The sequence below is a fragment of the Dinoponera quadriceps genome, unplaced genomic scaffold (genome assembly GCF_001313825.1).
Source record: "Dinoponera quadriceps isolate SergipeBrazil2010 unplaced genomic scaffold, ASM131382v1 scaffold616, whole genome shotgun sequence".
NCBI classification, from domain to species: Eukaryota; Metazoa; Arthropoda; class Insecta; order Hymenoptera; family Formicidae; genus Dinoponera; species Dinoponera quadriceps.
The window spans coordinates 1,415,346-1,428,469 of NW_014555184.1; the positions used below are offsets into that span (position 1 = coordinate 1,415,346).

Sequence of the window (13,124 nt, forward strand, 5' to 3'; positions counted from 1 at the left end):
AGGAACAATCCAAATTAAACCAAATCGAATCACCGAAATCAGATTGGCAAAATTAAATCCGTCTCGGTCGGAGGATCTTGAAGTTACGTGTAACCGTAGCGGAGTGAGTGCACTTGTCGCGTTGCCTTTCGCACATTGCCGGAGAACTTTATCAACATTTCGAAGTGCCGAGGAATAATTAAGATTATCTCGGTGATGAACAGCGAGCTGAACGAACAGAATTACGTTTATTGGAACGAGCGCCGAGAGGTTTATCGCGAGGCATCACGACAAGCGGCTCGCAGCTCTGCATATTAATTTACTCGTTATCCTTGACGCATCCCCGTCCGCATTTTCTGCTTGCGACAAGGAAACTCCGCGTATTGTGTCCGCGATGTTCCTTCCAAAGAAAACATGCTAATCAGGACATATACGATCGATATCACCGTGAAACTCCGCATCAAACGTATGTATGTGTGCATGCACGTGCTCGGCGCAGCATTAATAACAATCTTTAATCATCGATCGTGCACAGAATTTCCGTCGCGAAACCGATACGCGTGCGAGTTACGATCAGCGTTTCTTCGTTTAAACCACACGGGAATTACCGCGAAAAAGACGTGCGCGCGCGAATTATCTTTTCAAATTGCTTTTCCAATTGCAGTCATCATCCAACAATGAAAAACTGAGCTACGATAACATCATATATCACCGTACACTTTTTTTTAAATTACGATGTAAATTATTATTTATTTATTTGGTTCTAATAGTGGCTCTAAGTTCATTAAATCTTCAAGTGGAGAAAATGGAAATAGCTTCCCATTTGTAGCGTCAGAAGAAGCGCAATAGAAGACATTTGAGAACTTGAGGTAGAACTAAGTAGACTTAATGTAAAAGGGAAATTTCGACTCGGGATCATTAAATCGTGATGAAAGAGAAAAAAGACAGACGAAAGAAATCGTGCAGGCAGGGAGGAGAGAAAACGATAGGACGTGGATTAGACTTGAGATTCTTGAACTTGCGTCGGGATTCACGCAACACGAACGGCTTATATTGAAAAATTGCACTCACTCGGTGGACTTAATCCGTTCCTCGTTGTATTTGCGATGAAAGTCGAGTAATTCCTCCACCAGGCCGGTCTCCAGCATGCTGTCCACTCGGTCCTCCAGCCTTTTGCCGAGGACACTCTGCAAAGAATTTCAGAGAAAGGAGAGGCCCCTTATTAATTAAGCGAGACGTTGACAGATATCGCTTGTTAAGAGACGTTTGCGGTATATCTCGTTTCGAAACCACCTCGAAATGGCACGACCGCGTTTTCTAGCTAGTTTCGAGTTGTCGTGGAGCCGCTTAACGACTCTCCGCTATTCCGAGTATATTAAGTATCCTATCGTACGGTTCCGTAAATCCTTTTTTCCACTACTCAGTCGAATCGAATGTGTATAACAAACAAGCGTCTTCGGATCGGAAATATATTTTACCGGGTGAACCGCCCGCGAAAAGAAGCGTAAGTGATATGCCATTAGATGTTCGATGTCTAAATAAAATTCTATTGTTAGGTAATTGTTGATTTGTTATTACATAATCGGCCGTCGTGGTAAATCGTGCATTTCTTAAGATTTTAGACAATTTTCAATAATTAATAACTCGACATTTTTCCGTATTGTTTGCAAAATGGTCGAGGACTTTTTGTTCACCTTAATCTGTTCTACACCCTCACGAAGAATGTCCCTGTTGGTCTGGGATATCCTGTATATATAAGCCCTTCAGAAGGAAAAATGTTTCACTGCACTTTCTGTAAATTTCTCGGAATTCCTTAAATTTCTGAATTTCCACGCCAAAGTGTACATGTAATGATTTAATTGTTATGCTTAACTTTTCATAATTAAAAAGTTGAAAAATGGAGGCAAAAATGGAGTCGACCAGTCTGACTTCCGAGAGGCGCTCATTAGCGCTTGGTGGTGTGTGTCGCACATGGCAGATTTCACGCATGTGTACATATACGTTTCACCGTGAATCAATCGTCGATTCGCGGGAAGACGCACACATCGGCGTTCAAAGGACAGGCGTGCACAGCTACGGTGCTGTGATCAGATATGACACCGTCGAACGAATCGGAATCATCTCAATGACCGAACCTTGTTAAGATCACGCGATATCGTCAAGAAAAGACTGATCGGCGCGCAGGATCAATGCCAAGGACGGTCCTTGATCCTATCTACTAACCGTACGACGGCCACGATTACGACGAAGAACAGCACGTTCCGTAGCGTTCCGTTAGATGGAAAAAATTCCGCCAGCCTTGATAGCCCCCGCGAGGAGTTTTGCAATTATTTCTCTCTTATACGATCTAGACGATAGCGGCGGCAACGACAACGTTAGAAGAAAGGCGGCGTGTCCTCGAGGCTAACGTGCAAAATTGCCGACAGGCCCCGTGCGTGTCGCTTCGCGTTCTCTCCCTCTCTCTCTCTCTCTACAGAAAACAAAAATTAGCTTCCACAATTAAAAACTAACTCCCATAGCTAAAAAAAACTATCTCCCACAGGTAAAAATTCGTTGTCTCTGTAATACAACTGAAATTTAATCAATTTACCTCATTTTTTTCTTGTCCCCGTATCTAGTTTTTGCTTTCAAACAGCAAAAAACTATCCCTGCCAACTAAATTTCATTTGAATCATATGGACAGCTAATTCCTTTTTTCCGCGTATCCTTCTCTACCTCTCTTTTTCTCCCTCGAGCGGTGGTTTTGCGCGGCTGATACATATTGCAACGCACACCATCGTCGAAAAGAACGCCTGGGCACACTATTTATTCGCGGGCAACGCGAACGACGCACACGCGAACGACGTCGTCGGGAGGGATCGCGTGTTACGTGCAATAATATCTCGCCGTTGTTCCTGAGGCAAATATTATCGAATGATCATCGCACGGTACATCTCGCAATCGGAGCGGGCACGAGCGTATTCCGGACGAATATCGCGTCTAAATGCGCACGAATAAATTCTCTGATAAAGCACTTTATAAGCAAACCCGCATAAAAAGTTCTCTTCGGATTCGTTATGACGCAGACTTTTTCCAAATTGTAATAACGAAAGGTTGCATTCGCTGTTCGTTCCTTATTTGTTCGCTCAGTGTATATCCAGCTTTGTGTGAGTCCGTCGCGGCGATTGCGAGAGGATGCGATGAGATACATTGGAACAACGGCATGCGAGCCCGCATGAAGCTCAATGTCGAGTGCGCGTTGTCTGACTCGGCGGTTTAGCTATCTAACGCGTTGGTAGGAATCCAATGGGAACGTATAATAAAAGAACGTGAATCAGAATGAAGTATACGAATATTCGAAAGAGGTGGGCGCGGGGGACCGGCTGTGAAATATTCGAACGAGTGAAAATTAATTTCCAATAATTGTGGCTAATGGTGAAACAATACACCGATGCGACGGGCGTTAATAAACGATGAGTGAAATTAAATTCGTGATAATTAATGGGATGCCAAGGTCGATGACGAATTTCACACGCGTCGATAATGTAGAGGTGACCCTCAAAATGTTATGTTATCATATAAACAATGATTTCACGTTACTCTATTTGTATTCCTCGTACATATGTAGATCTTATGTAAATTTAAGTACGATTTAAATGAGCGCGAAGAATGTGCGCTTTCTGTTTTGCCACATCTATCAGTAAGATCTAACGGAGATGTGTAAAAATATTTTCTGCAAATTTTTCGCATTATTTTAAGGCTCTGAATTTGATTGAAAAGGTATAAAGATGTTCTTTGACATTTTCTGGATTGGAACATTGATTCATTCAGTGTGTACAAGATGCAGAATTTCTTTATATATTTACGCTAACTGATAGCTAGAGAGATGTCATTTTGAATTTTTAATCATTTTCGCACATACCGAGCAACATTCCAGCTCATTTTCGCTACGTAAAAGCATTTAAATAATTGTGTGCAATCATTAAGTCGTAAATTTGGAAAAAGCAGTATCCTATCGGTAAAATCTTCAAGTATGGCGTCCCCTTAAATGATAACGGCGGGATCATTTAGTCCCTGAGTAGTGCCGATGGAATGAACGAGGGAACAGAATATTTCCTTCCGACAGTCCGGACGCCACAATCGGCACGCGGAATGTAAAGAGCCGCGAAACTGCCGACTATCTCGCTATCCTCGCTGACATAACTGCTGGCACCTCGGCGCGACTTTTAATTGAGCACGTGCGCCTGGCGAGCGGCCGCGATATTATGCGAAGCACGCGAGCGCTAATCGATCGTCCGAATTTGCGCCGGCACCGTGCGAGAAAGTATAACCGGACGAAAGGGGCTTTTCCTAAATATACCGCGTCGATGAAAAATAAAGCGTGCGAAAGTATACATGTGCCAGGGGCTTTGCGTCATAGCGCCTAAGGCAAATACAGAGTTAGGGAAGCGCTTCTCGCGAGCGAGTCTTCCGCGTGATTCTGCGTGAGAATTCTGAGATATACATTCCGAAGGCAATTTCAAGTGACGCGCAGTAGTAGTCTAATTTTTCCTTTTCGGATATTGTCGACATATAACGTATAACGAACATTAATGTGGATAAACGTTCACCACAAATTGCACAGGAGAAAGAGAGAAATCTCGTTACACGATTGACGGATATCTCATTTATGTCGCTTTAAAATTAAATTTTCTTCTGATTTTTTAAATTTCTTTGAAATGGTTCATCTCTAAGCAATACTCGTTTAATTTCTCGGCCAGCAGGTATCGTGTCGGGCATACCGGGAACTCTCTCTCTCTCTTTCTCTCTCTTTCTTTTCCTCCGAAGAGAGAGAGAGAGGGTCTTCGTTAACACAGAAAACGCAACGGAAAGGCGGCGCATACAATCGGAGACCCGACGCCGAATCGTTCTCACGATCGTTCACGGTTAAAACGCGACCTCCGCAACCCGTTTCGGCTGTGTTCGCTCACTTTAAATCCCATTTAAATGCCGAAGCCTAGCGCCCTACGCATACACATCCACCCACGTACGCACACGCGCAACAACGCACGCCTGTTCGTTCACTTGCTCGTTCGCCTGCTCGTTCGTTCGCTCGCACGCCCGCGCACGTACACGCTTTCCTCTCCTCGCTTTCATTCATGCGCGCCGCGACGCTCGAACGCGCGCATCCACGTCGATGACGCAAACCGACGGCCAAAATCAGTATTTGACGAGCACACGGTACATGAAGCCACTATGTGGCCCAACTACATTCCACGTATGCCGGTGCGTGTGCTCACGCTATGACGAATTTTATGACCGGCCAGTGCGATACAAGTGGCATTGAGATGGTTTCCGCGGAAAGAGAGAGAGAGAGAGAGAGAGAAAGAGAGAGATAATTCATAGTTCGTCTTTCTCGCATAAAATACACACTGAAAGAAAAATGCTACCTATAGTTTTGCAGATTCAGGAAAAAACGGTATTTTTCGGTTTCTTTCCAAGGATAAAAAATTTGTTTAGAGAAATTAACGTATGTTCGGTTACAACCTGCCATGTTTACTTCTTCCCGTAAAGAAAATAATTGCACGTACTTAACTTAACGTACTCAACTTAACAATATTATTATTAATATTATTAATATTATTAATTAATTATTATAATTATTATAATTATTGTTAATATTATTAATACTATTATTATTTACAAAAATTCGAAATTTAAAATCATTAGGTTTCTTCAATGGAAATGAAACATTACGTAATTTTAATAGATACTCTCTTAAATTTAGAACGATTTTACATTTATATGTAGTAATTCATCTACAAATTGACGTATTATTGCGTTTAAGTAAGTATTTACTACAAACTGTTAAAACACACTTAAATTGATAAAAATATTATTTGTTTTGAGAGGCTGAAAAAGAGGTAATTACGTTTACTTGATCCCTGCACTTTTTTTGCTGTGCACGATGAGGGATACGCGCGTGACGGCCAATCGACGATATTACAAAGAGTATACGCAGTCGCCTCTAAAAATAGCGCATTTGCAAAAATAAGATTGCTTCCCACGACCCGTTACACAGTTCGGCAAATATTACAATTTGACAAACAAGCGCGGCGTAAAATCGCGCGGCAAAGAAAACGAAATCTTTACTCAGTCGGGGGGTCTCAATCGAGCGCCTTCGTTGAAAAATCGTTCCGCTTGTGCGATTTCTCATTTCATCCAAGAAAAAGAGAACGAAGGGGGGAGGTTGAAGTGGAAGGAGAAAAGAAGCCGTCCGTGATAGCAGATTGGGATTGACGTATCGAAAGCACACTACCGCGAGAGAAAACACCGGTGAAGAAAAGGGAAGAGAAAGACGTGCGTAAAGAAAGCAAGAGAGAAAAAGAAAGAAAAAAAAAGTGCGCTCAGTAGTCTCGGCGTTCCGCAAATAGCGTGCATCTACTTACGGCACCGGAACGGCGCGGAGGCGCGTAGGTAGATAAGCAGGCAGGCACCGGCTTCGTATTTTGCGTAGCGCGCTTTTGCGCCGCGACCTTCGCCGAAATCAATGATCCTGTCTGGAGGTGAAAAAGTCAAAGGCCCGGGCTCATCCGGATTCGGTAACCGCATGCATACAAACGCCCGGTCCCGTGCTGCCGTCAGTGTAGGCGGCGCTACCGGGAGAATACACGATTAGATCACGAATAAGACGCGATAGTTTATCGCGGTAAACGGCCGAAACGCGAATTCCGCGACGTTGATGCAACTCGGAACCCGGCAGAAGAGAAGACGCCGCTACTAGGCTCCTTTCGCCGCGTTCGCCATTAATCGCCTCGGGCGATCTCCTTCAGTTGCCCCAGACGAGCCGAAGGATAACGATATGCATTGTCATATTCGAGTTGCGCGGTACAAAGGATCGATCATTCGGTCTCGTGAGGACCACGCACGCTCTCGTCTTCATCCGATAACACCGAGTTCGCGATGTATGCATTAAAAGGATTTGGTAACTAAATAAAAAAGTATATAAAAGTATATTAAGTATAGTAATATAGAAAAAAAGTACTTACAAATTTATTCGTGAGATGTCAGATTTATTTTATAGGGAGAGCAATAAGATTGATTTCCGAGGTAAATATCTCACAAATAGATTTTTGAGTATTTTCTCCTCAATTACCAAATCCTTCTTTCAGTGTGCTTACTCGTCGGGCGTTTCTTTCTCTCCACTTCTCCCTTCCTTCCTTTTTTCCGTTTCGGTGCCACCTGTCCATTTCTCGCGACGTAAGTGATATTTATTTGTGTTCACAACTCGGCGCGTTAATATTAGGAGGTTATCAACATATCACGCGGAAAAATATGAAGAAACTCGCGAAAAAGCGTAATAAATATCCTAGACGGTTGCATCCTTTGGCATTTCCTGCTTGCCAAGTGTGTTCTGTTCTCCACCGATGTACCGAAAATAGAACGGAGAATTCGTCATTTTATCTCTACACAGGCTCTCTCATAAACGACACTGAAAAGCGCGCGTGCGAAAAATTTGGAATAGTTCCCAGCGGGGCCATTGACCACTTTGCCTGTCTGTCTGTTTGTCTGTGTGACTTGCCGAGTTTTTACAGCGGATAATACATTTTCTGGAATCAACGGAATCGTAATATAATGCGGCACGCAAATATGTGCGGCTGGTCTCATAGTTCCTCCTTTTTTCCTCCCATAATGCGTTACGAGCCACGGATAAACGAACGAACGAGCGAGCAAGAGAGAGACTCGTCCTGTAATTTGGACAAATGATTTTCGTGGAAAATGAAGCACGCCCACGGCACCGGCTGCGCGCTTTCGTGCGAATCTGCTCGTTTGCGTTGATTTTTCGAACCGGTAAGAAAGAGAACCGCTGCGAGGGAAACGAAATAAAAAGCAGCGTCGTCCGTCGAGAAAAAGCGATGTATATCGAGAGTACGAGAGAGAGAGAGAGAGAGAGAGAGAGAGAATTTGTTTGTGTTTAATTTACTAGTTTCTAGCAAAAACTGCTAACAAACGGAATTACACGAGCTTCTATCCATAAAGTGGTGCGACAATGTAAGACCTGATCTTCTAAGCCTATTAGCTACGTTGCGCCGGAGTTTAGAAGAGAAACTTGAGTGATAATTGTAATTAATCATTCTTAAGCATTTAAACGAAGAAATGATAAAACGTGTCCTTTTATTTTATTTACTGCAAAATTAACAATGAAACGCGCGAGACACTCGATGTCGTGTTACGTATTGATCTGGGCGGTATTCCGCATTTTGCCGTTCCCACGTCAAGTTTACCCGCGTTCACTCGCTCGTAAGCTGCTCATAATAACGATGAAATTAAGATGGATAATCCGCAATGGCCGACGACGATCCGAACGCAGCGCCGTTGTCTCAAGTGTCTCGCGCCATCGAGAAAATCGATCTACAAACGCATATAAAAAGCAGGAGGATAAATCCTCGCGAGGCACAAGCAGGCGATAAGTATCTCCTTTAATGAGGCCGGAACAGGCCCTTAACAGTATCGAGACGAAGGAAGAGCACACTTAAGTGGCGACTATGAGAAACTTGAAACGCGTTCTCTTTTGCCAAGCACGTTATATGATACATAAAGATTAGGTCGTAATCATTACCGTCATCGCGGTTATAAAAGAGGGCGATATTGAATAAAATTTCCAGTGCAGGAGAGAGGGCGAGAAAAAGAGAGGGAAAAATAGTTTTCGCATCTGGTAATCCTTATCTGTGTCTCGAGAAGAGGAATAATATCGCAAATCTCGGTGACTTAATGATCCTATAAACGTTCTCGTGTGACTCATGTGACTTTTTTCCCCGATGACTTTAGCTTAAGGTAGTTGTATCGTAGAGTGCCGGATTTTCAGTGGCGATATTAAGGAGCCCCTACATAAGTTTGTTATTTATTGAAAAAAATTCTCCTATAATTTTATCTATCTAAATAATAAATGTTAATTTTGAGCGGAATTAGAACAAACATACACAAATATACAATATTATAAATACGGAGATATTTTTTATTTTTCTTATTAATGCTTTGTTAATACATCAGTTGAGCTAATAGAGGTGCATACATAATAGAAAGTGATATATAAATATGCGTATATGAACATATATTGCGGTTATTATTATAAATTGTAAATTTTCCACGATGATATTTTCAAAACAAAATGATCACAATAATTCTACAATGTTTTGTACGATGTCTCTATATTAATCCTTAATATCATACTAGTTTTTCATTAAAATCCTAAATGTGGTTTGGTAGAAATTCACTTCTTTGAAGTTAAAAATAGGACATTAACCTCAAGGAATATTTACAAAAAGTGTTGTTTTTCATTGCGAATATCAGCTTTCGAATGGTTTATCGTTTCCTAATTGCATCCCAATAATTACGTCACATTTAAATTTATATATAATGCAAGTTTCAACGAATTCTTAAAAAACTCATTTTACGCTACAACTACCTTAAGTGTTGGTGTTCAGCTCGGTGGAAGCTGGAAGATTTGCGCATTCGCCAAGCCAGGTCGCTGAAATATCGAGAAATCCCGAGAAATAAATTAGACGCATAGAGATATTTTCGCGCGAATATATATTTCAGCACTTTTTCCAGCACTCGAGCTGCTACGCCGCGCGACCGACGCGGTCAGTCTTTCCTATTTCAAGTGTACTTTTACTCATTTCTTTCGGAACCCGGGTTCTCGCCGTAGTTTACGCGCGTCTGTCCTTTTTCATTTTTCGACGGCGATTCGATGCGGACCCGCCGGGCATAATTTCTCGATCGAAAGGGCGGCACAATAGAGAAAGAACAAAGAGAGAGAGAGAGAGAGAGAGAGGGGGGAGGGGGAAGCAGAGAATATGTGGGCTGTACGCGAGTGTGCGTGTCCCCTTGCGTGTGTGAGTGTGCACCTACACGTGTGACCCAAGGCATTAACGAGACAAGGGTACGAACACGAAAGGATCCTAGTCTGCGCCGCCGAGCCGCGTTTCTAAGAAGGACGCGAAGCTGCTCGGCGATCACCCGCAGAAAATTTGCTGACAAAATAATTAAAGAACTACCGAGAAATATATTGCGCGAGCACGATATGCTCCCACGTAACACATTGACGAAAAGCTTCGAGATCGATTTTTCTCTCAAATTTATCATTTCAACTGTCTGTCGCTCCATCGAACTTTCACAAAAGTTACATATTAGTACAACTATATTTTTCAAGTCTGATTTTGTTTGCTCACAATTACGTATTACTGTTTATGTACAGCAAAGAAAATAGCTCAGTGAGCGCTTAACGATTATTGCTCCTGATTGGTACATTCTCCTGGATCTATCAAGAATCTAAAGGAATACTCCAGTCATAAACGATAATCGGCAAGTGCTCGCTGAGCTTCTTTCTCTGCTGAACACAGCCATTATAATTTGAAAGTAATAATATATTACTACAAAACTGTTCATTAAAAACTTTTTAACGATTTAAAAATGATGTGAGAAGGGAAACTCTAAACCTATCTCATGATAAAAAAGCGATTGAAGAAAATAAAGCAGATATTTTTATTAAAAATAACGTCCTGATAAATATTTTGATAACAAAATTAGTTGCAGAGCTACTAGAGTTTTATTAATATTTTTTTGTATTTAGTGAGCACAGAAACGATTAAGAATCGCTTTATTTGATTCATATCATCAAAAAAAAAAAAAAATTATATTTATTATGTGACCGGTATAATCAATATTAATGAATTAAAATTTGGCTATCAATTTACATCTGACTCGGAGAAACAGGATTGAGGTTGAATTAACGTGTCATGAACGAACCAAACCTGTTTCAAATGAAAAAAAAACAGAATTTCTCCTTTGCTACGAGCCAAATTCGATTAAAAGAACCAGGAATTCTGTATCCTTCAACCACAACACGTTTGGTTTGTTCACTGTCACGTCAATTTCACCAGTCTGTCTCCCCCGTCCACAATCAACATATGACACTTTTATGTTACGTCGTTTTTTCAGAAGCAAGAAGAATCGTGGCATGGGTTGAGGGTTGATATGAACGAGAGACGATAAAAAAGTTCAAACCAATCGAGATAGCCGATCGACTGAGGGCGTACAACCGGCTCTCTCGAAACTACAAAAATACTATCAGATGATCGAACTACCGTTTTACACGTGTCGTTAAGTGAGACCTGATGGGCACTACACCGAAGCGTGAAATGTCTCCTGTTACGTTTCAGTAAAATGCATGCGTGTGCGGGAGATTCCACGGCGTGGCTCGCGATTAGGTTCGATACGGGATCGCGGACACTCGCGCGATCGGATCACTCTCGAGTGCTGTAACGATATCATTTTTGCGAGGACAAAGCTGGGCAATGGACGGAGCGGGGTACATACGCGCGAAAACGTTATTATGCGCATTCAATTACAGGGCGGGGAATCCTATCTTTATGCAATCCTACTTGCTGAGCGCGGTAAAATCCATTACGCTGCCTCTTTCTCTCTCTCTCTCTCTCTCTTGCGCACGCTCACGCATCTCACACACGACACGCATAAATATCCGGATGCGATGTATGAGTTAATGACGCGACATTAGTGACTTCATTCGCCCGGAGAGAGAACGTTCGGCGCGTTCGCTGCGAGGAGGAGCTATTTCATTTTACTACGTGTCCCGTCGTTGACGTCGTCCTCGTCCTCGTCGTCATATCGTCCGATAGAAACGTTGTTAACACCCGTCCTCCGGGTGGTAATTGAAGCGCTTTTATCGATACCGGTGCTTTCAGTTTGGCGATTCTGTCCCTCGGCAGCTCTTTCTCTCTCTTGTCCTTCCTAGCTTAACTCGAACTCGGAGTAAAAAGGGAAATTTCCGATACACGTGTAACTACATGGTTACGGTATCGTCGGATGCTTTCGCCGCGTTTCCTTCCTGCAGTAGTCCTCCGTTAATTTCCCAGCTGATTGCGAGATATTCGATCGACTCCGTCCTTCCTCATCGAAGATCCGAGATGAAATTTTGAAGCTACTTTGAGGATAATTTGCGTCTGTTTAGAATAGGCTTATAGACTAAGACAAATCTACTTTGACGATACTGATACTTATTAACTTTTCTCTTGTGAAGTTTTAATTCTACACCGAAAGAAAGATTAGTACCAATTCAAGACTCATATTCTCATGTGTGAGCAAGAACATATAATCTTATATGAAAATAAAATTTGCTTTTGCTAGATTTTGCAGGAAGAAACCAATACTCTGTAAAGTTTTCAAGTATGATATCCCCTCCATATAAAACTAAAATTTCGACTCGGGGACATAATTTTCTTAAAAAAAAAAACAAAGAAAAATATTATGAAGTCTCCAATAGTAAGAAACCAATAACAAGCTATAATGCCAATAATGAGCCGTTGCTGGGTGTTATTCATTTTTCGTGACGAATTTGACCAATTTTCGCGTGTCGGACTACGAATCAAGGAGGATAATCATTTCGATGAACGGAAACGGTCGGCCGGCCTGTTGGCGTCGAGACCGAGAAGTAGCTTTTCGCGCGACTCTCTTAACGAACGTCTCGAAAGAGGAAGTAGCCTGTCACTCGGTGATAATCCTCGCCGGTGGCTTCCTCCGGCGGCTGCGCCGGTGCAATGATCGTAAAGTCGCCGCGATGATGCGCGTCATCGTACGCTCGCTCATCCTCATGGCGAATTCAGTCGAATAAAAAGTGCGACGCCCTCTCCGAGTCTCGCTCCTACTCTCGTCCCCCTTTGCCTTTCACCCTTGCCGTCTTCGGCTACATTCGACACTGCAAGCTGGGCAGGGCCGAGTTGCCGGAAATGCCGTGCGTGCCGCGGTGTCTAAAACCGCAGTCAGATCCGCATGCGAGAGACACGGCCACTAAAAAGCGTGGTGGAGAATGAAAGATCGACGAGAGAAAAAGCTGACGCCGGTACCGAATTGCACGCGCTTCTCCTGCTCTCTCTCTCTCTCTCTCTCTCTTTCCCGGGAAAGTTTGATCCGATTCCCCTTTCCTGATGAAAGCGATTTCTGAGCACACGCGACACGTGTCCTTGATCCCGAGGGGGAAAGAGTGGCTCGCCTGGTGATATTGAAACGCGGAAGATAGTGGAGATATGATTATTATTTATCGATATTTCCGGAAATATAAATTCGCCAACTAAAAATAGTACTCACGGAGTCGAAATCCCGGGTGAAAC

At 42.7% G+C, this 13,124-nt stretch overlaps 1 protein-coding gene across 2 annotated transcripts in view; it reads right to left on the bottom strand.

Moving 5' to 3' along the window:
* The window catches only part of LOC106743363 (tRNA dimethylallyltransferase, mitochondrial), a 113,631-nt gene that overhangs the window by 15,538 nt on the left and 84,969 nt on the right, over nt 1-13,124 (bottom strand). For both annotated transcript variants that reach the window (XM_014617137.1, XM_014617138.1), the window contains exon 5: nt 1,051-1,166. In XM_014617137.1, coding sequence (XP_014472623.1) covers nt 1,051-1,166 — 116 coding nt within the window. The remainder of the gene's footprint in view (nt 1-1,050; nt 1,167-13,124) is intronic.